The sequence below is a fragment of the Theropithecus gelada genome, chromosome 9 (assembly GCF_003255815.1).
Source record: "Theropithecus gelada isolate Dixy chromosome 9, Tgel_1.0, whole genome shotgun sequence".
NCBI classification, from domain to species: Eukaryota; Metazoa; Chordata; class Mammalia; order Primates; family Cercopithecidae; genus Theropithecus; species Theropithecus gelada.
This window is the reverse complement of record NC_037677.1, coordinates 56,358,620-56,385,324: the sequence shown is the minus strand read 5'-3', so window position 1 is coordinate 56,385,324 and position 26,705 is coordinate 56,358,620. Positions and strand designations below refer to the sequence as shown.

Genomic DNA, 26,705 nt, shown 5'->3' with positions numbered 1-26,705 from the left:
GTTGATTTCTTAACCTCTATAAGTCTCAGCTCCTGAACCACACTTGTCCTTCAGGATCACTGTGAGAATTTTAGCAGCTAAGATGCAAAGTGGCCAGCTCAGAATGTGATATATTGTAAGCCCTCAGTAAACAGTAGCTCCCTGGCCCCAACCTTCCCCCACAACCTTCCCCCAGTTGCAGCACAGAGTTTAATACCTCCCAGGAGCCCCATAAACTCTGGCCAATCAGGACTGACCAGCTTCAGCTCTGGGTGCTCTGCGCCTCTCTCCAATACACACAGTGCCTCATTAAAGAACTCAAAGCTTATCTGGCCCAAAAGCAATGCTTTTATCTAAAATCAGACTGCATGGGCAACAAGTGAAGCAGGAAGCCCATCGAGGCATTTGGGCCAACTGGTTTTGGCTGCCAAGGGAGCCCTCCTTATAGGACGCGGTTCAGACTGCAGGCCAGCTCACACACAACACTGGTGTACACGGAGGGGTTAATTAACAGTAAACAGATGCCACGATTCACCTCTGTGCTTATTTCCCTGTGTGCAGCGAAAACTATAATCACTCTGTTCTCTGACAGGATGTTTGCGTTCAAGCTAAAACTGCCTCCTCTATCCTATTTGCTGCAATTCGGTTCAGCACAGGGCAATGAGGAACTTGGCTCCTCTCATGATAGCTGGTGGCTGGCTTGACAGAGGCCCCTTCAGACAGGAAAGGAAAGAAGAGATAGGTGGGGTAGAGAAGAAAAAAAAATGAATTTGTCATTTTGTCAAACACAGGTGAAGGCTGTCTCCTGGTGGGAACTGCTTTTCAACACTTGCACCCCACGGAGCTCACAAAATACCCTTTCTTCTGGGGCAGTCAGGCATGAGAGGCTTCAGGAGCCCTGTGACAAGTCACTGGCATTAAGGAGTATGGGCAAATTTGCAGGCCAACGCCTGGGTCACACCCTCCCTACCACTGCCCAGGCCTGGGCGGGTGTCTCATCTACTTGGAGCCTGGGACCTGGTGAAGGTGGCCTGAAGGCTCAACCTCAGCTTCCAGAAATAACTAAATACCCACAGAGTGCCAGACAACAAAGAGATTCAGTGCCCAAAATATAAATGTAACCAGTGTGGAGTGTTAGTCAATTCATCAGCAAGAGGTTACTGAATGCCCTTTTGTTCATTCATTCGCCCACCATCTACCAAATGCCCACCAGAGACATGCCACATGTTTGGTGCTGGGAATACAGAGATAAATGAAGAAGATGTATGTCCTGCCTCAGTGGCCCACAGCCCAGAGTGTGCCAAATCCTGAAGGATCCACAGTTAGGAGCTTACAATCTAGCTGGAGAGCTGAAGAAGGGAAGCTATGTGGAATTCTCCAGGGCTCATCTCCATCCCTCACCTAACCAGTGCTTTGTGTAAGATGGACTTAAAGGTGAGCTTGAATAAACTAACTTCTGCTAAATGCCATTATTCTACCTGGATACATCACAAAAATGGGAGCCATTACCTACTGAGTATTTTTCATGTGCTAGGTGGAACTTTCTCTGTGGTCTTCACCCTACATGTAATGGAAACTGAGGCATGATGAGGGAGACAACTTGCCCAAGACCACACAGATGAGGCAAAAGAGGAACCCAGGTCCTTGCACCCCAACCCCATGCCCTTTCCACCTCACTGCATGAGCAGAGGAAGGAGCCCCCATATCTGTCCCTCACCAAGCCCCAGCTCAGCTTGGGCTCCCCAAGCAAGCACCACATGACTGACACTCTTAGAACCTTCTTCATAACCTGGCCCAGGTATGGGACAAGTTGCCAATGAGCAAAATATTTGCTTAACCAAATGCCTGTGGCAGAATAAACTTGAGATAAGAGGGAGTGTGAAGTGGAAAGAAGACCCGGAAGTCTTCCTGAAGGAACTCGGTGTACAGAAAGACATTCTGGGTGCCGCAGAACACAAAATCCCTGATAGAAGAAAGAGTCTGGAGATGAATACCAGATGTTAAGCAACCTTAACACAGGCGCCTGGCCTGCCTCAGCCTATCAGAGTAGCACGGGTTCTTAAATAGGGGAAAGTGCCAACTAAAAAGCCCACCAGGCAGGAAGGCTGGGGCTGGAGCCTGGCCTTTCTTCTTTGCTCAGAACCCCAAAGGTGCCTCTGGTCCATTCACCACTCCCCAGGCCCCAGAGCAGCCCCAGGATCAACAGATGGGTCCACCAGGTCCGTCCTGCTCTGGCTACCAGGCCTCTAAGCCTCTTTACAGACCCTCAGCCTTCTGGAAGAAGCCATTCCGTGTCCTCCAGCACTTTCCACCCCTTCTGTTCCTTTTGACATCATCTCCATCTGCCTGAGGCTGCAGAAGGTGGGTGGTGTGGGGACAGGACAGGCAGGAGCACAATCACAATTCTTACAAAAATGCAAGGGACTGCTGGAGCCATCAGGGACGCTCAGAATGGCCTCATCCAATCCTCAGTTTTACCGGTGGCAAACTGAGGCCCCGCCCCTGAGTTAACCCTTTCAATGCCTGACGCCTCGTACTCCAAAATTCTTCCTTTCTTCTCTCTCCATTCCCCTCTCCCTCGTCCTTCCTATAGTGGTATGGAGGTGTGCCATGGGTGATGAGAGGCAGAGGGAAGGGAGCATTTTTCACTCCATTTTCCTCCCACCTTATGTTCTGCCTCCATCTTTAGCACCACCTCACTGTCCATCTTGATGCTGTTGGCCCCTGGCTACCCTGCCCCCTCCAGTGGCCTTGTCTCCCTCAGTTCAGTGCCATCCTGGTTGTATTGACAAAGGAGAGGGATCTAAAATAATGGCCAACTTCATCATAACAGGGCCATTTATTGAGCACTTACAAGACGCTAAATGCTCACTTTTACACTCACAAAACCTCTACGTGGCAGGTATTTTTAGTATTCACAGTTTAACAATGAAGAAAGTGAGCTTTGCAAGGTTAACTAAATTGGCCACAACCGCCAAGCTAGTGCAAGGTAGAGCTGGGACTCAAACCCGCCTTTGCTCAACTCCAAAATAGGCTAAGAGGCTCACAAGATTGAACATAAGAGACCAAAATGAACATTCAAAATGGGTGCTGCCCTTTTGTACTTGGTGGTGGGTGGAGATTACACGCTAATTCCAATGCTGTCAGAACTCAAAGAATCTCTGGAACTTTTCTTTGGAAATAGCCAACAGAGCTCATTTACAAGCCACCCAGAACCTTCAGATTCAATATTTTATCATTAGGCATTTGAGGGACCAGGAATAGCTTACCCATGTTGGCTTCTTCTCCTATTCAATATACTTGCCCACAAAGTACCTCGGACAGTCTCCCAATATTAAATTGACTTTCAAATGCTGAGAGATGTCACCCCAGACAACATGCGAAAGACAGCATCAATGCTAGCAAGGGTGCTCCCAGAAAAAGACCCTCATTTTTCAGGAAAAGATAAAACCACTCTTTTGGTCCTGCATTTATTTGAAAGCATTTAGTGATGATAGACACAGCTGTAGGTTACTCGGGAAACAGAAATGAACATAAAAGTTTCTTTTCTTTAACGCACCCTCAATATGGGGATAACATTTCAGGCAACCCTGGTAGGGGACTCCAAATGTCCCAAGCACTGCAGTAGGCACTGTGGATGCAAAGATGAAAGGCATACAGTCCTAGGCTTCAGAGATGCTACATTCCAGGAGGGGTGGACATTCCACAGGTGTGCAATCCAACCTGGATGGACTAGAGTGGAAATTTACCAGAAACAGAGTGACCAATGACCTAGGGGATTATTGTCAATGTCCACATTAGGGGAAAATGTCACAGTCTCCCAAAGGTGACCAAATGAAAGTAACAATAATAACTAACACTTTCCTAGCCCTTGGTATATAGCAAGTGCTACCCTCAGCATTTAACACATGATCCTCCCAACAACCACAAGCAGTAGGAGGATAATGTGGGGTGACATCTCCCAGCATTTAGAAGTCAATTTGAAGGCCAGGCACAGTTGCACATGCCCGTAATCCCAGCACTTTGAGAGGCTGAGGTGGGTGGATCACTTGAGATCAGGAGTTCGAGACCAGCCTGGGCAATATGGTGAAACCCCATCTCTACTAAAAATACAGAAATTAGCCAGGCATGGTGGTGGGCACCTGTAATCCTAGCTAGTTGGGAGGCTGAGGCAAGAGAATCACTTGAACCTGAGGGGTAGAGGTTGCAGTGAGCCAAGATTGCACCACTGCACTCCAGTCTGGGCACCAGAGTGAGGCTCCATCTCAAAAAAAAAAAAAAAAGTCAATTTGATATTAGGAAACTATTTGAGGGCATTTTCAGTATTATTTTAGTCCTACTTTCCAAGTGACTGAACTGAGGCATAGAGAGGTAAAGTGGCTTGCCCAAGGTCCAAAGGTCAGCAAGCAACACAACTATGATGTAAGCCTGAGTAGACTGTCTCCAGAGGGCATGTTCCTGATGACCACACTGAACTATCTAGAAAGAGAGATGGTGCTCATTGAGACATTAGAATTCTGGTCCATTGGATTTTAGAAAGGCAACCTTATTACTCATGTTATTACTCATGTTCAAGCCCCTGTTTTCTCAGCAGTGAACTGTTGAACTTACTTTACAGAGACATAAAATTGGACCTGGGTAGAAGGGTTTACCCAAATGAAGTGCATTTCCAAGGTGAAACACATCACCACATGAGTGAGACAAGAAACCCAGGAAGCAGCCTCTGTCATCCATGAGCCTTCCCCTCTCTCAGTGCTCCAGGCAAAGAGCCACACCAGGTAAGATTCAAAGTGGGAGAGGGTAGACTGGGAGATGATGCATTCAAATCATGAGGGCAGGCTCAGGCAACTACTGTCAATTCACCACCCTTGAATTAGGGCCAACGTTACCCAGTGACAGTCTCTTTGAAACATGAAGCAGGGAGACAGTTATGCCCGTTAGTCCCTTTATCCTGAAGATGTTTAAGAAACTGAGTAGCTTTCAAGTTGCAGACAGGGATAAGAAGAGGCAGAGCTGAAGGAATTCCAGAGCAGCATAGGAAGAGGCTAAGAGTTAACAATCTGAAGACAGAAAACCCTGGCTTCTAATGCCAGTAATGCCACTTATTAAGGATGCCTCTTAGGCAAGTGACATCACATAGCCATTGCAAGCCCCAGTTTTTGTACATCTGTAAAATGGGAATAATACAGATAGTATCTACATCATAGGCTGATTTAGAGGATTGAGATAATGCATATAACGTGCTTGACACCATGACTGACACCTAGCAAACACCCAGTAAACATTAAGTTTTCTTATTGGGTCATGATAATGATTCTGGCAGAGCCAACTATGGACAGCAGAAGCCCTCAGTGTGGGACTCGGGAGCCCCTTCAGCAGTCCAGGTGTCCTCCAAATCTATTTCAATCTCCTGGGTGCAGTGCTACATTTCCCAGGATCCCTTGCAGTTAAAACACCATGTGACCAAGTTCTGGCCAATGAACTGTGCGGGTAGACATGATGTGAATTACTTCCATAACTACCCCAACAAAACTACCCCTCATGATCCTTACTTCTCATCCCCCATCATCCAGACAGATGCAGAGGGTCCAGCAGAGACCTTCAGGGGCCCCTAGAAGATTTCAGGTCCACAAGTGAAAGGAGCCAGGGTTACTAATGACTGTCTGATGTGTGTCCTCACTGCACCCTCCACACACACCATTGATGGTACTTTATATGAGCAATATGTAAACTTCTGCTGTATTAAGTCATTGACATGTTGACCTCTTGTTACAGAGGTGGCCTAGCTGACTAATACACAGTTAATCAAACCTCAAGATGGACTCACAGGTCCCTGTTGCCTCAGTGATTCCATCACCACTGCACACACCAGAGTCTAGATACCATAAATACGGTCCAGGAGAGAAACCAGCAGCGTGGTGTGGTAACTGACAACTGGCCAGGTATGGTAAGCATAAGGTAAAGCCTGCAGCAACTCAAGAAATGCAGAGGGAAGACCACTCGTCTAGAAGAAACAGGATGGCCCAGCGGCAATACTACCTGTGCTCATAGCTACTGGTTCTTCAGAACAGTGTGGTTCAGTGGAAAGAGCATGGTCTCAGAGGCCAAGCACATCAGAGGCCATATCTGCCCGGGATTTACCCAGAAAAGTGACTGAACTCCTCTGAGCTTCAGTTTCCACACCTACCAATCATGGATAACAATACCCACCTCTGTGTTCTGTGACATCACACTGGTATCTTCAAACCAGCCAGGGCAGGAATATTTATACCATAGGAATTGATGAACACTGTACATAGGAGCTTTCTTCTCTAGAAATTCAGTTGTTAATAACTTACCAGCACATCCCTGGATAAACAGGAGTCAGCTAAGTGAAAGGGGAGAAGGAGGACAAGGAAAGAGAAGTCCAGCAGTGTAGACAGCATGTGTGAAGGCCCAGAGGTAAAAACCAAAAGGTTTAATGAAATGAAGGAAGTCCTAAGCAGCTGGGTGTGGAGGGCTTGGGAAGATGTTAAGAGGAACCTAGAGAGAGGGCAGGAGCTGGACCTTGTGAAAGGACCTCACTAAATAGTAATTATTTGTTCCAGTCATCCATGGCTGTATAAAAAATTACCCCAAAGTGTAGTGGCTTAAAACAATCATTTCATTTTGTTCATGACTTTTAAGCCAGGAATTCATAGAGGGATCAGCTGGTGGGTTCATCTCCAATCTATGTCAGCTGGGGTTGGAGGACCCACTCCCATGATAGCATCTTCACACATATGCATGGTGCCTCGGTACTCTTTGGAGAGTCTCTCTCTCTCTCTCTCTCTCTCTCTCTTTCTCTCTCTCTCTTTCTCATGTGCCCACCTGCACACTTGCTCTCACTCTCACTCTCCCCCTTATAGTGGCCAACTTCCCTAAGAAGCAGCATTTCCAGATAACAAATGAACTGCCAGGGTTCTTCCAACATAGCCTCAGAAGTCACATAGCATCACTTCCACCACAATCCATGGGTTACAAGCAACCCATGGATTACAGGGGCTAGCTCTGACCCAAAGGGGACAACCCAAGAGAATGAACACGAGGACTCATGGTTCACTGAGGGCCTGCTTTGAAGACCAGCCACCGCATTGAGTGACCCCCGATCACTGCCCTGCCAGGCACAGATCCATAAAGAAACCAGGACCAGCCCTGTCCACAAGTAGCTATCTGCAGAGGAGACAGGATGCCTATATAGAAAATAGGGGTGCAGCATCAGAGGGCCGCTCCCCACCCAGGATGGAAGGACAAACAGAGAGGAAGCATCAGGGAAGGGAGAGGCAGAGAAAGCTGACCAGGTTAGGTAGAGAAGGCTTCCCAGGACAGTGGCATTCCCAGCAAGGTGAGCTAAGACTTGAAGGATGGAGGAGGTGGAGGGTTGGAAGGGAAGGAATAGGCCATCCCTGGGGCCACCCCCAGCCTTCTATCGCATTTGGATCACCATGGACCATGCCAGGTCATCTCCACATTTCCCAGCAGGGATGTTGATCAGACCTGGGCACTCTGCAGTGATGCTCAGCAGCTCAAGAGCAAGGGCGGCTCCTGACTGTGAGGGGTCATTGCCAGGCCCATAAGCCTGTCTGCTGCACTAGTGCCCGGGAAGGGCTGTGGACTGCGGACCTGTTTTCTCTGGCTCGACCTCACCCAGAACCAGCAGCAGAAAGGCCAGTTATGCAACCATCCTCACCACAGCCTGCCAGCCTCAGAGGCCAGGCCTGGCCGCCAGGCCTGGTAAGGAGACTGCTGTGGCCTGCACAGCACAAGGCAGTCCTGGGCCCTAACTGCCACTTTCCATGCAGGTGCAAGACACTCTGCTGACAAACACCTGGGGACAGCAAGAGCCGTGGGAGGGAGGTAAAAATAGCACAGTTGGCAACAGAGAAGGCTTTTCTAAGTCCTCAGGGTCCTATTATTCCTTTTCCATGGGATACACATGAGCTGGCACCGAGCATTCTCTCTTCTCCAAGGCTCATGCTTAGAACAGGCACAGAGGCCTGGGAGGCCTCTTGTATCATGTCAGCGGCTACACAGTGATCAGAAGTTAGGGAGATCACCTGTTGCAGAGGCTGGACTTGGAGGATAGGATGGTGCTGCTGTCATAACCCCACATCCCCAGTGGGTTCTCTCTGGCCACTCCCTCTATGGCCAGTTCTGTTTTCTCCCCCTTTTCTGAATCCCAAATTCTTGGTGTTTCTGTTATTCACATTGCCATTAAGAATTATGGGCCTTGCACTGTGTTTTTAATTTGTTGTGTAAGGGTTTTATACAAACACAGCTAGATGCCTAGAAAAGACAACACATATGGGCATGCAGGCTGTGCACTGCACAACTCCATAGGGCATCATTCATGACCAGGATGTGAATGGCACCCTGGAATCATGCAATGTGGTTACTGGTGTTGCCAGAGAGGAAATGATGTCTCACATGACCCCATATCCCCAGGAAAAGGACAGCCACACTAATAAAGATTTGCTAACTAACCAATTTGTCTCCTGCTTCCAAAATATTCTCACGCATGGGGTTTGGCAGGCACATGGCCACAATGCCCAATGGTCTAGAAAGAGAGACATATTAATATACAATAATGTATTTCCAGGCCGTGGAGGTGGAGAGGCACGAGGAATTGATCTTTCTAAGTCAAGGAAGATTCATAACCACTGAATGAGTTAACCACTACCTTCTTCTGAGTGTGCAGATTAAATTCTCTGTCGCACCAACATCCAAATGCACTAAATTTTAACAGATCTGGAATTTGGATATATTTATTTCCCTTTCACAGAATTCCCATTCTTTTACTAACACAGTTTCAGAGTTTGAGATATGAGCAGGCAGTGTGTGGGGATAATAAGGCATCATTCCACACCAGGATGCACAGGCCCATGGTTTAATGATGAGACTTTGCTGGTGGGTACAAACTTTGCTGATCCCCTATGCTCTCTTGGATCTGTGTGCATCTCACACATATGTACACACACACACACACCTCTCTCTCAAGTTTTTAAAAATCTACTTAAATTCTGCATCCTATCTCCAGTAAATTCTGTGTACAGTGTAAATGTTAATATCAAAAATAGTGTTTTTCTGCTGAGCACAGCAGCTCGCGCCTGTAATCCCAGCACTTTGGAGGCCGAGAGAGGTGGATCACTTGAGCCCAAGAGTTAGAGATCAGCCTGGGCAATATGGCAAAACTCCATCTCCACCAAAAATACAAAAAAATTAGCCAGGCATGATGGTGCATGCCTGTAGTCACAAGCCTGCAGTCCCAGCTACTCGGGAGGCAGAGGTGGGAGATAGCTTGAGCCCAGGAGGTGGAGAAAAAAACACTATTTTTCTCCAAAACTTCATGGAAGACTGCTGACACTCAGAAAAATGACCCAATATTGATTCTGTGCCCCCACATACCCCTCAGCACAGAGATGTGGCACATGCGCTGTGGTTCATAAAGTACAATTCGATGTCATCTGATGTGAATCTCATAGCAGTCCTGGAGTTGTACATTGAGTAACCTGCATGACTGTACACAGCCCGCTGCCTGTCGGGTAGAGAAAAGGTGATTATCCCATTTTCCAGCAAGAAAAACTAAGACTCAGGGAATGTAATAGGACTAGACAGCATTTAAGGTTCCTTCTCATCCTGGGAATTGACATACCTGAGAATTCAGTAGTATGAAACTCTCTGAACTTGTCAAGGGACCTCACATCTCATCCAGGAACAATAATACACCACTCCTCTTTTCAGTCCTGTCTATGTCATCAGAGTTTCCCTCACACTGTGGCCAGGAAGAGCTAAGGAGGTATAAATGAGGTGTACAGTGTGGGATTAGGTGCATGGGACAACAGCCCACCTGCCTGGATTTAAACTGGCTCTGTCCCTCACCTGTGTGTGACCCTGAGCAGTTACTCAACCTCTCTGTGCCTCAGTTTGCAAATCCGTAAGTGAGGATAATAATACCACCAAATTCACTGGGTTGTTGTGAGGATTATATAATACTTATAGTTTAAAAACAACCAGACACACGGTAATCACTCAAAGTTTGTTATCCAAAAAAAGAAAAACATTTTTATTCTCTATGCATCCATTTTCTAATCTGTAAAATGGGAATTTGAAAAGGGCCTACATCACAGGATTGTTTTGAGGATTAAATAACAGAATAAACATAAGGAGCTTCAAACAATGCTTAATGCATAGAAGCCACTCAAACAAGTTTGTTCTAATTTCTTTCCCCTAAGAAAACAGTAACTCTAATTCCCACAGAAAGACTTCCCCAAACAAAAGTGCCAGTAGGTCTGGAAATAAATGTAAGACCTGAGGAGGAATCATTGCTGTTTTCTAAAACCAGTGATAGACAGGGTCTCTTAGAGACTGGAGGTTCTTGCTTTACATTCATTCTTTCTGAGGTCAGAAAGTAAAAAGGATCATGGGTGAACAGGCACTGGTGAAATGGGGAAGAAAGAACAGGAACATCTCAGTTGCTAATTTCTGTTTTCACCATGAAAATCATTTTAAAGCCCTGCCTAGAATTTAAATAGCATCATCCCTGGAGATAGCTGTTTCAGTTTCATTACAGTCTGTGTTCATAGAGTACAAATAGAAACCTTCGTGATTTTATTAGTTTCCATGCAACTTAGGAGAGATTTGCATGATAACATTTCAGCTCCAGACTTTAAAAAGGGACCAATTAAAAATACAGCACTTGCATTGCCTGTCACTGGAAAATGAAAAGGTTCACAGAGTTTTAAAAACCTCTGTCATATCTGGTTCATGGTCATAAATCAAGCATTCAGTACTACAGTGGCAATCACTATTGTCTAAATGTTTAGTTTATTTTGTAAGAAGTACTTGGAGCAGCAGGGTGCAGCGGCTCACACCTGTAATCCCAGCACTTTGGGAGGCCGAAGCTGGTGGATCACTTGAGATCAGGCGTTCGAGACCAGCCTGGTCAACATGGCAAAACCCTGTCTCTACTAAAAATACAAAAAAATTAGCCATTCATGGTGGTGCGTGCCTTTAATCCCAGTTATGTGGGAGACTGAGGCAAGAGAATTGCTTGAACCCAGGAGGCAAAGGTTGAGGTGAGCTGAGATCATGCCACTGCACCCTAGCCTGGACGAGACTAAGACTCCATCTCAAAAAAAAAAAAAAAGAAAAGAAAAAAGAATACTTGGAGGATGTTTGCACCCCTGATAAGAGTTAAACTGTAGTACAGAAGAAACAAAATGTACAACTAAGTATTTTTGCCTGGATTGCAGCAAGTCCCACACAATTACCAACACCCCAAAGCTACCTGGTACTCTGTGGATCTGTGAAGTGTTAATGTAATGTATCTGTGACAAGTTAAAATTTAATGCATGGCTCCGGTAGCATAATCGAATCGATGTTATGTAACCTAAGAGAACTATTCCAGTAAGTTCTGATGTGCCGGCTGCTTACGGTTCGGGGGAGTTTTTTCCGGAGGTTATTGAGTATTTGGGAATCATCCCTTCAGACACTTGCTCTTTTGCCACAGAAGCCGTGGTAATCTTATCCCTGCTTCTGGCAGCTGGAATGCTGTGGAACAGGGCTGAGATGAACATTCTGGCTCCAGGGCTGCCTTTGGGGGCAAGTTAAGGAAAAGGATCAAAGTAAGTTGATTTGCATGACCTTCTCTTTAATCAGATGTTTCTTTTTATGTTCAACCTCAACAAAGCCAGCCTATCATAGCACACTATTTATAGTCTATAATCTAAGATGTTCTGAACCACTCCCCCACACCAAAAATTAAAATTAAAACCTCAATAGTGGTGTGGCTATATCATTAGAAGTAATAGCAGAGTCACAAAAACCTATTTCTGAGACTTTTTTTTTTAAATGACAGGCTTGATGGTATTTCCAATGGGGCCTGTGTCCCCAGATTGTAATTCTTAAATATGTCATCAAAGTCAATATTGAAGTTCTGGGGACATGTCAATCAAATTTCACTCTTGTGTTTTATAGTAGAACAAGAACTTCTCCCTGGATCCACTGCCCTCAATAACTTAATCTTTGGTTCTTTACCAGGTAAAAATGACAGTTTTAAAATCTGACTTAAGAAATGGCTTTATATTGAAATCAAGAAATCAGAGAATGTGTTATATGCATGAGAAAACTAAGGCTCGGAGCCAATGACTTGTCTAAGACACTGTAGCTGGTCACTTGTCATGTGTCAAAATAAAAAATCCAGCACTCCCTTAACTTCACTCTAAGAGTAGACACCATTAAACCAGACCCTACAGGCAGAAAGAGGGTTGTTCTCTTCATTTGTCTGCTCTCAATGTGGGCAGCGCCTAACTCAAAGTCAGCCTGGGTACTTCTAGAGGGGTTGCAATCTTCAGAGGAAGAATATTAGCTGCCCACTAACAAAACAAGAACGCCACGGTAAAGAATATGTCAGGGAAGGAAATGTGCCCAGAGATAATGGTGGTCATCTCCTGGAGGGGGGTTTGGAGGAATGTTTTTCCCTTTTCTCAAATGTTTATTTATAATTGTGGTGAAATACACAGATGATAAAAATGTACCATCTTAACCATTTTTAAGTGTGTAGTACTTCACACTTTAAAAAGTGCATATTTCACACTGTTGTGCAACCCATCTCCAGAACTTTTTCATCTTACAAAACTGAAACTCCATACCCGTTAAACACTTCCCTCCCTCTGGCCCCTGGAAACTACCCTTTTACTTTCTGTTTCTATGAGTTTGGCAAGTCTATGTACCTCATATAAGTGGACCTTATCCTTTCGTGACTGGCTTATTTCATTTGGCTGATGTCCTCAATGTTCATCCATGTGGTAGCATGTGTCAGACTTGAATAATACTCTGCTGCATGTACCTACCACAATGTGCTAATCTATTCATCCATGAATGAACCCTTGAATTGCTTCCACCTTTGGCCATTGTAAATAATGCTGCTGTGAACATGGGTGTACAAATATCTCCATAAGACCCTGCTTTTAAGTTTCTTGGATATCTACTCAGAAGTGGAATTGCTGGATCATATGATAATTCAACGATTAATTTGTTTTGGGAAACTGCCATACTGCTTTCCGCCACGTCTGCACCATTTTGCATTCCCACAAACACTGCACAAGGGTTCCAGTTTCTCCACATCCTCACCAACACTGGTGATTTTCTATTTTTTTGACAATAGCCGTCCTAACAGGTGTGACTGTGTCCTTTTTGTTTAATGCCCCTGGACATCCCCATGTTCTACAATGAACATATAGTGCATTTAGGATTAAGGACAGAATATAAAACGCTGAAGTTAAAAAGTAAATCCTATGAAGAAAACAGGGTTGTGAAAGAACTTAAGAAATGATTGGGATTTTTTTAGACTGAGACAAACTGTTGAGCCTTCTTGTGGGCTTAGCTAGAGACATCATTCCTATACTCTTCAAGAATCTATCACCTGATTGGCTGTGGCTGCCACAATCCACAGGAGAAACGGCCATAATTCATGGGCAGCTGAAATAATTCCTCTAAGCTCTGGGAGGAAAGTGTTCCCAGATGCAGGAAGGAGAACAACAATGTATATTAAGCTGTTGCCAGCTAATGTTGGTCATAAAAATCCCTAGCACTTGGGTAAGGTCTTTCATCTTCCAAATCTTTCCTCCAAGCCTTAGAACGCTTATCTCTGAGTTCTCCGTTTGAATAACTCGAGGTCCACTTTTTCCCCTTCCAGAGTCACAAAGGGTCGACTTTCCAAAACCACATAAAGAGAAAAGAATGTGAATGTGGCAACTTCTCCTGAAGAGGAGCAGAATTCTGCTCTCGGTTAACAAGCACACAAAGAAGATTCCCCACAAAGCCTTCCAACGCTTCACCTCTGAGCCACACAGGCCGTGTGCTATCAGTTCATTAGACAGAATGTCTCGTTTGAAGAGCTAAAATTTTCCAAAAGTGAACTCATTCTACTCACTGGTCTTTATATATGCTTTACTCCTTGGAAGTGAGGTCATTCGATATGATTTATTCATTAAGACAAAGGTAAAGGAACTAAAACCAAAATCCATCCAATCAGCTATTTATCCAACCCCTAACTCTCAGAGGAGAAATTCTTTTTTCCTTGGTGTGAACCTCTGCCTCTACCTCCTGCCTTCCCTCACCTTCTTCCCTTGTGTGTTTTGCTCTCTTTTCTGGTTTCTTTCAGTTCAACAAAATAGGGGAGATGACAGCAGACGTATACAGGAGCCACAGAGGAAAGGAGACCCAATAATCAGGTGGGGAAGAAACAGCCTCCTATTCTAAGGAGTGGCTGTATTCAAGTGATGCAAAAAGAGGTTCAAGAGCACTGTCTGTCTCCCTAGGTGGAAAAGAGTCAACACCTAGAAAATGGAATCCAGCTCGAGTTTCCTAACAAAGGTTCCGCACCCTACATCCAGATTCTTGGCAGGGCCCCAAAATTACAACCCTCCCATGAAACTGAGAAGGGGGCTAAACCTGGGAGATACAGGGCACGTGACTTTGATAAGGAGGTGAATTTATGGCCCAGCGACAGCCAAAAGCCACCAGCCACAGCTGCTGACAAGACCAAAAAGACCTCAGAAGGCAAACTTTAAGAAACAACCAGAATGGGTCGTTTTCTGAACTCTGGGCAAAGGGCAAAGGGAAACCACACAGTCTCAGGAGGAGGAGGAACCCAGGGAAGCCAGGGAGAAAAAGAAAGTGGCCTTCAAGGAGGAAACACAAGTTAAGGTTAAGGTCAACAACACTGCGGACATGGAAACACTACCCAGCTCTGTCCCTTCCTGGACTGGATTTAGAATTTGAAATCTACCGTCCACCAAGGCTTGTTCTGCATGTCCCAGACACAGACTAGAAGCAAAGAGGGACTAGTGCAAACAGAAAGATCTTTCCAAGTTCATCGTAAGGTGGGTTTGTCCCCAGTAGAATGGTGGCCTCAGGAGATCATAAACACACTGGTAGGTGGGCTTCCAGCACTGGGGAGGAAGCACACAGAGCCTGAGGCCCCAAAGCTTCCTTCCACCTCTGTGAGTTTATAGTTCCATGCGTTTCTGCACTTGTTAAATCAGGTCGCTATTTGTTGTCTACTAAACTACAAACTTGAAGCCCCCAACCAGCAGAGGCCACTCTCGATCCCACCCCCCAGCCCCAGTTCACTCCCAAAGATGAAGACAGAGAGGACTGTCCAGTCTCTAAACGGGATGAAGGATCTAGAATAAGACATGGAACAGGAAAATAAAATAAATACTCATCTTATACTCCCAACTTGAAATGCACATACAGGCAGCCCAACAGCCTGTAGATAATTTGGCTTACAATGATGTGCAAAGATGCAGACCCATCGTGGCTGAACAGTTTTGTACAGTTAGAAGTGACCCTGGAAAGAATATTACTGACAATCTTGCCTTAAAAACTCTTTTGCAAAAGACCTCACGGACCCAGACTTCAGCAGCTAACAGATGGAAATTAATTTCACTTCAAATCAAAAACCTAAAATCCGGCTGGGTGCGGTGGCTCACGCCTGTAATCCCAGCACTTTGGGAGGCCAAGGCGGGTGGATCATTTGAGGTCAGAGTTCAAGACCAGCCTGACCGACATGGTGAAACCCCATCTCCATTAAAAATACAAAAATTAGCCATGCATGGGGGCATGCACCTGTAATCCCAGGTACCCGGGAGGCTGAGGCACGAGAACCCTGGAGGAGGAGGAGGTTACAGTGAGCTGAGATCATGCCACTGCACTCCAGCCTGCCAGCCTGGGCAACACAGCAAGACTCTGTCTCAAAAAAAAAAAAAAAGTCTAAAATCCTATTTTTCCTTTTAAAAAAACACCCCTCCCCCAAGTAAAAGTCAACTCTGATAATGGGGAGATCTACATGTTTATCTTAATTACTTCTTCCCCAAATTGAAGTATTCCTCCCTATTGTGCTAGAAACCAAAATTAAATAGCACCAAGTTTCCACAGAAACCCACAGGAATGCGAGCCACTAAGGAAAGAGGATGTAAAAGAAAGACTGTAGCGAGAGGAGGTGGGGGAGAAGGCTGGAATTCAGGCTTTCCTGTGAATTCGCTTTGAAATGCCCAGAGTCCACCGGATCTGAGTCCCCAAGAAAATCTGGTAGAGAGGCCAGTGAAACAGCATAAAGAATAGAAAACACATGAGATGTGTTAAATAATTTTGATTTTGGCCACGTGAAGAAGTATTAGTCATACAGGTAACGAGATCTTACAGGGAGGTGATTCCAAGGCTCAGCTTGACAATGTTAAGTATACCCATTCTGGGCCTGGAGTGCCAATTACATTTCCAGATTGGCAATTAGACATAATGTCCCAAGACAATCACCAAATAATGCCAAAAACAAGGCAAGTTACATCTTAAAGCAGCCATTCTTTTGAAACTGCCCTTCCCTCCTCTGCCTGACTCATCCACCTCACAAACAGCTGCCCCTTATGAACTAAATCCTTGTTAGCTACTGATCAAGAGAGACCAGGTGGCATGAATAATTAAAATCCACGAATGATTCAAGCACCATGTTGTCAACAAACCAAGTCCATCCCTTTCACCAGGAGTTTCTCCATAGTGTCTAACAAATTACCCAAAAAAGCAGCAAAATATATTTGCCACCCCCAACCAATGCATTCTCATTCAGGCCCCAGCTAACCACTGGAAAGAGCCTTCCAACATGTATGTGTGTTTACATTTGTATGACTCAGTTCCTGCCCTCAAGGAGTTTGCAGGCAATTCAAAGATCAGATGTTCATATTCCATGAGAAGATAACTGTTTTTTCCTCTGCTCAGCCTGTCAAGTACTAATAAAAGTCCTAATGAGCAGGGAGTCAGAACTGGGTCTTACTTATTTTTCCCCCAGCACCTAGCTTGGTTTCTGGCACATCGTATGCACTTAATATGCAACACAAGCCAAAACAACAACAATAATTATAACCAGAAGACTTCTTTAAGGGCCTACTGTGTGCAGGCCACAATGCCAAGTCCTTCTTCATTCTGCCTGCTGCAGACATTCATGGTTCTCCCCTCTGATGATGAAACAACATTAAAAGTACATCTCATGGAAAAAGTCCCTGACAGTGTGAGCTGTGAAAAACCCTTGTATGGTGAGAAAAGGAGCTACTTTCACTTTCGTCTGCTGGAATTCTTAAGAAGTGCATTGGAGGGCCGCATAGCACGGTTCCACCTGTGTCCCCCAGTCACTCCACGGGCAGCTCTTCAGCCAATTCTTTGAGGTTGAACCCTCCATTTGGGAAGGCCCACCCAGGCCCCTACGGAAAATCAGGCTGGCAGTCTTGATGCCCACTGACTTCAAACACTCCAGAGGGAGTGGTCCCCAGCCAGCCTGGAGCATCACCGCAGTGCATCCCTGGTAACACCACAGCCTTTAATTTTGCAAGGAGGTGGTTTGGCTGGGTTGCCCTCCTGGACTTCGGGAAGTCACACCCTTTGCAGAATGACCAACTGGCACGAGGAAGAGCCCACACATTGGTGGGTAACACGCAGACCACACCCTATAAACACTATTCTGGCTGCCACAACCCAACCCTAAATCCACAGTGCTGATGGGTTCCTTAGGAGCAGGCACCTGAACCATCAGCTTTCACAAATAAGAGCCCAGCCTGTACCACAGCTACCCTGGCCTGAACGGAGTTTTCTCCACCCAATGGTCTGGCACAGCAAACCTTCTGCTTCTCATCCCTTCCCCCTTTAAGAGCTGGGAATTTCCATATTTAAAAATAATCCGATCTTCAGGGACGGACTGCCCGGAGGCTGAGGGATGGACCAGATCCTTGATACTCAAAGTGTGGTCTGCACAGCATCAGCATAGCCTGTGTCTCACCAGACCAGCAGAATCTCAGGTCCCACACTGGATCTTCTTCATCACAGCCTGCATTTTAACAGCTCCTGGTGATTCCTGAGCATATTAAAGTCTGAGTTAGCCAGGCACAGTGGCTCACACCTGTAATCCCAACATTTTGGGAGGCCAAGATGGGAAGATCACTTGAACCCAGGAGTTCAAGACCAGCCTGGGCAACATAGGGAGACCCCGTCTCTATAAAAAATTGAAAAACTAGCCAGGCGTGGTGGCACACATCCATAGTCTTGGCTACTCGGGGAGCTGAGGCGAGAGGATCATCTTGAGCCTGGGAGGTTGAAGCTGCAGTGAGCAGTGATCATGCCACTGCACTCCAGCCTGGGCAACAGAGTGAGACCCTGTCCAAAAACAAAAAAATGTTTGAGAAGCCCAGGCCTAGAGACACTCTCCAGTCCTTGAAGATAAAGATCTGATATCCCCACTGAACATTCCCCGGGCCTTCTGTCCACAGTACTAGGACACCCCTGCCTCCGAGGGTCCCCGAGTTTCCTTTTCTAGGTGCCTGATGCATGGGGTTCCACCCACCCAAGAAGCAGTTCTAAAAGAGACACCCTTGATCTGCTCCCTGACTGTGCACAGAAAGGCGTGGCCTTGCCTGATCCCCAGGGATGTCTCCAAGGGACCCAGTGTTCCCCACAGGGCCCAGGGCCAGCATCACAGCACAAACAGCCCTTTCACTGGAACCACAGAGGCAACCCTCCAAGGGATCTGCAGCTCAGCAAGGTGGTGCTGGCTGCTGTGATTCACAGATTAGCATGGTCACTGCCAGTGTGAGCTGGGACACCCACTTTGGGAAGGAGGTCCTGGCACTGCAATCTAATGCCAATGTAACTGTTTCTGCACCAGGTCTCTCATGCCCTGATGAGAGACAGAGAGAGACAGCCCCAAAGCAAGCACTTACTCCTAGCTATCAGCCACCCAGTGAATGTCCCCATCCAGGGAACAAAATAGCCGTGAGGCAAAGAGAAGGTCCATTTGGCCTTCCCATTGGAATGCTTTATCCTCCAGGCCAAACAGCAGGGGGCAAGCAGCTCTTCTTTTCCTCCTGATGTATGTTTGGTCAAGTCTCCTGGGCACCTGGAAGCAGGGCTAGACCAAGGCTCCCAAAAGGAGGCCATAGGTTCCTAGTGTCCTCCTAGGAAATGCTATAAAGTGGGGTTGGTGAAAAAAACCACCCCCATGAGACTGTGCTCTATCATAGACCTCAATCTGCAGGTGAGGAAACTGAGGCACAAAGGCATGATGTCTTTGCCCAGGATCACAGGCTGAACCTTGGGCACTGCACAGCAGCCTTGACACCAGAGGAAGACTGCTCACAGGTAGCACATTTGAGGGCATTTTAACCAATTTCTCTACCAGCAGGATGCTGCCAAGCCTGTGATGTGACCCTCCAAAGGGGGAAGCTCAGCCATGCCATGCCTGCTGATTTTTTTTCACAACGTAATTTAAAAGGCAGGTGTGCCACAGAACACACTTTGGGAAACACTGGCCGAGGGGGTGTCTTGGAAAAGCTGGTCTAGGTAGACAGTGAGTGTCCTGGCCAAGAGACTGTGACATCACTGGGGAGACAGGTCTATGCGTTCTGGACTTGGGATAACAGGGGTGGAATTTGTCCCTCCTCAAGGGTACAATGCTGGACAACCACAACTGCCCACCAAACGCCACAGTGTTTCCCTTCTGCCAGCCCGGCAGCTCCTGGTCCCGCATACTGTCAATGTTCGTCCACTGATACCCCACCATCAAAACTGTAACCATCCTGCCAGGACCTCATCGATGGAGCCTACCTCTGCTGCCCTGCCTTAACCTTCTAGCCTTGCAATAGCCAAGAGCGATAAGCCCATGTCTCAGTCTTACTCTAACTGGTTTTTGGACCTATGACAGTATACTTCAGGATCTGAAGGCTCCTTTTGGCTCAAAAATTGTATTTGTTATAGTCTGAGCCCTTCAGGGGCTAAAAGTTCAATGAATCAAAGGGAAAATAAATTCAGCACTTCGTGAAGCTATGATAGTTACCACTTACAAGAGCCCTGCTAAGTGCCTGGCATTTGCAGGGTGCTATATGACCATTATTCCTGCTCCCTATAAGAACCCTACAAAGTAAGCATCAGTATGCTCTTGGTATGGGTGAAGTAATCAAAGCTCAACACGGTTGGCAGTCAAAGATGCCCTGCTAATAAATGTGGGATCCACGATTTGAACTTGGGTTTGTCCGATTGCAGAGTCTTGTACTAAAATGTGCATTTCCATAAAGAGGGCGAGGGGCTGGACGCAGTGCCTCACGCCTGTAATCCCAGCACTTTGGGAGGCCAAGGTGAGCAGATCACAAGGTCAGGAGATCAAGACCATCCTGGCCAATGTGGTAAAACCCCATCTCTACTAAAAATACAAAACTTAGCTGGGTGTGGCAGCATGTGCCTGTAGTCCCAGTTACTTGGGAGGCTGAGGCAGGAGAATTGCTTGAACCCAGGAGGCGGAGGCTGCAGTGAGCTGAGATCACGCCACTGCACTCCAGCCTGGGCAACAGAGCAAGACTCCGTCTCAAGAAAATAAAGAAAAAAGGAGAAAGAGAGAGCCAGGAATGAGGCTCTCTGGACAAGCTCTCTGGACAAGGGCGGCCAGCTGGAGCTCCCCCATGACTGGAACCCGAGAACTCCTCCAAGGCCACCCCAAGTAATCTGCTCAAAAAGGAGTATCTGAAGGTCATCCGGTGCAGCCAATCCCCAGGACACGATGAGATGAGGCACCAGGGCCAATCTGGAATCAAGAGCTCCATGGCACCGAAGCTCCAACCCTGACTGAATGCGTCAGGCCAGACCCTGGGTAATTACCAAGCTGTAATGGGATCTGATATTTACATTAGTCACGAGCCTGACAGAGAAAACGTGTTGTTTTCTCAGGCACAGCCATGGAGACAACATCTCGATAATTCATTACACGCAGACCATCCTTGATCAAGCCCAAGCTTCTGCAAGGACAGCAGCTCAAACTGAGAATAGAAATAACTCTATGCCCAGCCACACTCAGGCCCCTCAGCAAACCACAGCTCCAGCAGGAAGTTGGCCTCAGTTTCCCCAGATATTTAAAGAGAAGTGGACCATATGCTGAAAGACGAGCAGAAGATGGAAATAAAGATATGTAACTGACCCAAGGCTGAATTCCTAGAAGAATTGCTGAGGGATTGCAAAACACATTCTGAGCTAGAAACTTTAACCCTCATTCCTCAACTCTCCCTCTCTCCTAAATCAAATCACAGAGCAGGAAGAGACATTAGAACTCACAGAATTCAATCCCCACATTTTATACATAAGGAAAGAGAGACACCAGAGAGGTTAAATAACTTCTTCAAAGTCATGGCTTTATTCAGGCTATCAGAGCAGCTCCCTATTCAATATAGTCTACGACAGGATTGAACTTCACAATGTCACACCCAAGTGAATAGAGAGCTCTGATGAAATCCCACAAAGAAAAAAACAATGTGAAAAAGTACAGCAAAGAACACAGTACTGGAATAACTGTGACCAAGTTCCCAACAGGAGGAAATTGTAATGTTTTCTTCTTCACTTTCTGAAAAAGTTCACATGCCACTCTTTTCAAAAGACTAAAGTCATTCACTATTTGAGATTCAGAGACCAGAGGTACTAATGAAGAGATGTCCCACGATGAATGTCCACAGTCTTGGATTCCTTTGATCCAAAAGGATGGTGCAATCCCAGAGACCAAACACTCATGAAATTGGAGGTCCTTGCTGAATTTTATCTCCCATAGAATTTTAGATGCTACAAAAGACCTGCTTTCCTCTGGAATCCAGCTCTTGATCAAGCCATCTTGGGGCTGAAGGATGGTGAGGGTGAACCCATCTGAGGGCTGGTAGAATTTTCTGGAAAGGCAGCCTATGTTTTCTTGGGAAATCTAGCACAAAAATTATTATTCTAAACTTAAGCCAATACATGCCTGTGTATTGAGTCTTGACAAAACTACCAAATACTTGGAAAGCAAAAAGAACAAAAGACAAACACACATACACAATTGCAATAAAATTACAGACCTCAAGCATAGAAAGAAAAGCTTTTAAAAGGTTTAACTTACCATTATTGCTTATAATGAGCTGGCTACCTATGTCTTAAGTGAGCGAATCTAGGGGCAGATATCAAGAGATTCTGGGCATGCTTTAAAATGGACTCATGGTATCAAAAGGAACCTGCACTCATTCTATACTGTCCTCACATCTTCCGAACCAACCACCATCACCTCTCATCCCTGGCGGACTTCTTATAGCAACTAACTTCCATTTATGTCCACTCAGCAGGTCTTGGAGCTACAAAATATAGCCAAATATTTATGAATTGTTTTTTCTAATCGTTGCCAAAAACCTATTTTCTGGAGTAAACTGACAGAAGTTATGCTTGCTCATCATTTAGGAGATCCTTTGTGTGTGCAATGGGATTAGCATTTCATTACAGACACAGCAATTGCATTTATGTACTCCCTAGCGTAAAAATATTTTGGAAGCTGTGTTTAGGACCCCAGGATCACAAAAACACCACAACTTATTTTGAATCATTGAAAAAGTTTTCATTATGATCAAAACTGCCCACTGCCTGAAAGAAAGCAAGCTGTTAAAAAGTTCACCCAGATCACTCCATCTAGGGAACGTTTCAGACACACACAACTGTGAGCTATCTTTCCTCTAAAGACAGTCGCTGAATCGCAGTAAACCGGGGAACAAAATTCCCGAGACTGTTGGGGGAGCTGGAGGAGGATGGAGAGAGGGAATGTGGGAATCTGAAGGCTCCAGGAATAAGCTGTTCTCAGCAGGAAGGCTAGGCAGGGATCTGGTGTATAGGGCTTTGCTTAACCTGAGGGCTTCTCTGGCAGGTGAGAGGTTTTCCCCCTTAACAAATAAGAAAGAACCTCTACGGCTGAGAAGGTAATTCCAAAGAAAACTCTCCGGCCAACACCTGCAGGCCTCCGGAGAAGTCAGAGAATGACGAAGAGAATGACGGTTTTCATATTTCTCCCTTTGTTCCAATACACCAGTATTTTCCAAAACACAAATGTGCTGCCACAAAACACAGCTGAGCTCCAGCACCCAACAGGATGTATAATTAATGATCAGGAGAGAGAGCCTCCATTCGCCCTGGTGTTTTCATAGTCAGCCTTCACCCATAGCCCCTGGCTTCCCTACTTCTCTCAGCCGCTAAGGAGGCTGCTACAAGTAGTTGTGCCCTGTGGAAGTTTGAGGGGTCCTCAGTTTAACTTTACTAGAAAATATGTGAACATGTGGAGGCTGCAATGTGCATCTACCCTGCACTATTCCCCTGGATGTCCCTTCCCTCCAAAACGGTTCGTGCTGTGAAGTCTCCTAGGATGGGAATTACTCAGAAAGAAGGCAGCTGGGTCACTCTCTTTTTTTCCAGTTCTTTCTTTTTTACTCTGCAGTTTTCTATTAAACAGTGTCGGGCCCCCCATTCCAGCTAGTAGCTGTGGGGAAGGGAGGACATCTCTAGGGACACGACTACAGACCAGGCAGTGAGCCTAGCAACCATACATCGAAGGTGTCGCCAGCCTCAGTGCTGGTGGGCGTCTGCGCCAGGAATAGCTAAAGCCGACGACATCTAGCCACCTTGAGCGCCAGGGAAGAAGCTCCGCGTAAAACCGCGGCCTCAGGTGGACCCCCGCTCCAGCTCCGCGCTGCTGGTGGCATTTCCGGGGACCCAAAGTGGGTGGCCTGGGGGCAAAGGAACAGAGGCCGAAGAACTTGGGGTATGTTCCACTAGAGCACCTAAGGGACGGAGTGGGAGGTTACATCAGATATGCGACCTCAACACATTCTGAAAGTGGCAGCCCCATGGGCTGCCCCCAATACTGGGATGGATCTCCCCAACTTTTCTCGCCCCTCGAAGTCCCCCTGCTATCTCGGGCCATGCTCCTCCCCCGGGATTCCCTTGTGCAAAATTATTCTCTCCCTTGCCCAAAGGATTTTCCCTTCTTTCTGACCCCAGGAACTCATCTCCCCAACAGGTTCCTAAAGTATGGGCGGATGTCCTCCCTCTCGCCCACCGCCAGGAGCCGAGCCCCAGCAGGTGAGCGGTGTAGAACACGCACCCAGCTGCCCCCAGCTCCCTCTGTCCCCGAGGGGTAGGCTCTCCCTACCCCGCACCACGGCACCCAAGACTGTGCGTTCCCCACCCCGGCCCCAGCCGCAGCCGCCAACAACCCTACAATAAACAAGAGGGCAGGTTTGGGCGTCCGTGTCCCGGAGCGCATCGGCTGGGGGCAACTCCTCACCCCCGGCGCGCCGCCCGCTGCCCCGATCCGAGAGCACCGGGAGAGCCGAGGGAAGGGAAGGCGGCGAGGGGAAGGCAGGCGGGGATGGTGGGAGGCACTGCGCGGCGCGGAGCGAGGAGGTGGGCTGCAGGGGACGCTGAGAAGCGGCGGGGCTGGCGCAGAGGGCGGGCGCCCGGGGCGCGCGTTACCTTGGTCTTGCCCCCGCAGTGGCAGCACACGGTCCACAGGTACTTGAGCGTCCGCCAGAGCAAGATGATGAAGAGGCCCCCGAAGAAAGTAACCATGGAGGAGGCCAGGAAAGCCCACCACATGCGTTGGCCCCGGCTGTCGCACGGCACCTCCATGGTCACCGGGATGATGAGCGCATCCATCTTGGGCTCGTGGACCGAGGACGAGGAGGAAGAGGAGGAGGAAGAAGAAGAAGAGGAAGAGGAGGAGGAGGACGCGTCTAGGCTGAGATGGTTCGCGTGGATATTGCTACTCATTCTAAGACTGCTGCCTCCGCCGCCGCCGCCGCCGCCGCTGCTGCCGCCGCCGCCGCCGCCACCATTTGCCATAGCTAGCAACGGGCAGCCGGCGCAGGGGCTCGGGGGAGCTCCTCCCGCCGCCAGCGCCACCCCAAACACCCATCAACAGCCATATTGCTGCTACTGCTGCCGCCGCCGCCGCCGCGGAGCGCGGGAGGGGGGCGGGGAGGTGCCTGGGCTCGGGGCGCTGTGCGCGACCTGGCGGGGTGCGCCGAGATATATACAGCGAGCCGCCGCCGCCAGCCCTCCCCCCGGCCGCCGGCCCGCCCGGGGGGGAGGGGGATGGAGAGCGCTGGCAGCTCCCCCTCCCCGGCCCGCGCCCCGCTAGCCCCGGGCTGCGCTGGCCCCGAGCTCCAAGACCCAGGGGGCGCCGCGGGCCTCCCGCGCCCGGGGTCTGTGCCGCCCCCGGGCCCGCCCCGGCTCCGCGCGCGGGCCCGGGTGTCCTCGGCGCCGCGCCGCCCGCCGTGCGCCACGGGTGTGCGCTGCGCTCGGCCGGGGACCCCCCTTCCCCGCGCGCCTCCTGCGCGGCTAACGAGCCGCTCTCTGCTTATTAGGCGACAACGCGTTAATAATGGATAATCGGCCCCCTCCGCCCTGGCGCCCCCGCGCCAGCCCTCCTCTCCCGGCTGCGCTCGGCTCAGGCTTCCTCGCCCCAGTGCGCGCCCGGCCGCAGCAGGTTCACCGCGTCCGGCCACCGGGCCGTGGCCGCCTGCTAGCCCATGCTCCCCGGACCCCGAGTCCTGTCGCCACGCCGCTGAGCCCCTCGGCCTCCGCTCGCTCTTCCTCCTCGCTGCCTCCGACTCCTCCTCGTCTCCGTCCTCGCCGCCCGAGCCTCTTCGGCGCGCGCCCCGCGCTCCCCGCAGCCGCCAGCAGCAGCTGCTGCAGCAACTGGAGCGGGCGCGGGCTCAGGACGCCCGAGGCGGGAGGGGAGGAGGCTCGCCGCGCTGGCTCGCCTGGGCTCCAGGCTGGGCAGGGGCGAGCAGGGCCCCTCGACGGCGGCCCGGCACGCGCCCCTGACCCCCAGGGCGCCAGGTAGAGCGCCCCCAGCCCAGGCGCAGGGCCAGGCGCCTCTCTCCAAGGTGCTGCGCCCCCAGCCGAGAGCGGTGGGGTACCCGGGGAGGATGGCGGGGCGCCCCAGTCAGGCCGTTTTTTTCCCAAAAGAGCCCCCAGTGGGTAGGGGAGGAGTGCCAGCTGTCAACTCGATTCCACAGACTGAGCGCCCCAGGACCCTCGGGCTTCGGAACTGAGGAGGACCCTACGCCAGGATATACACAGCGACCCACCCTCTACTTCGCTCTTCTCCCTGCTTCCTATGTGCCCAATGTCCCGTGTGTGGCTTGAGGGCAGGGTCAGGAAGGCCGGTGGGTAGTCTCTGGCCTCTGACAGCAGCAGGTGGTTTCTCTCCTTTTTCCTTATTAGCAACAGAGGCTGCCCAAGAGAGAGTAGGCAGAGATGATCAGGACGACCTGACCTGGGGATAGTGCAGGCCCCAACAGACAACAGAGTTCCCTAAAAGGTTGCTTTCCTTTCATATAGTCTCAGATTCCATCCATCCTGTGAGGAGAACAGATGGGGGAAGAGGGGCTCCAGACTTCATTCGGGCTCACCGTTCCCCATTTAGGGTCTTCCCTTCTCCGCGCTTAAGATGAAGAAGGAGTCCGTGTTTTTCTGTAGCCTGTCTCCGTACACCACCAGGGGAATCCCCCTTCCGACACTTCCGGAAACTTTGCGACCCCTGGACACTGTCCCTCCTCGTGCTATCAGCTGGACCACAAGTTTTTCCAGGGCTAAATAAATCGAAGATGATCACGCTCTTCCCTCATTGCTGCAGTGGTTTCCCCAAAGTTTCCAGCTCATTAGTTTAAGCCTAATTGGAATTCTCAGGTTCCTTTCAGCCATGGAAAAGGCCCAAGTTAGCATCCTTAGCTTTACACCTGAGGCTGTCTCCGTGGGAGTCAGATCAGCCCTGCCCTTGTCCTTGGAGGTCTCTGGAAGGAAGAGCGAGCAAGGGAGGCTGAGCTGGGCAGAGA

At 48.5% G+C, this 26,705-nt stretch overlaps 1 protein-coding gene across 49 annotated transcripts in view; it reads right to left on the bottom strand.

The window, feature by feature from the left end:
* Positions 1-25,681, bottom strand: part of KCNMA1 (potassium calcium-activated channel subfamily M alpha 1) — a 755,234-nt gene extending 729,553 nt beyond the window's left edge. For 38 of the 49 annotated variants that reach the window (XM_025395810.1, XM_025395843.1, XM_025395820.1 and 35 more), the window contains exon 1: positions 24,337-24,705. In XM_025395810.1, coding sequence (XP_025251595.1) covers positions 24,337-24,705 — 369 coding nt within the window. Of the gene's footprint in view, positions 1-24,336 lie in introns of all 49 variants that reach the window. The other 11 variants (XR_003121084.1, XM_025395840.1, XM_025395842.1 and 8 more) reach the window with 2 other exon arrangements.
* Positions 25,682-26,705: the final 1,024 nt, after the last annotated feature.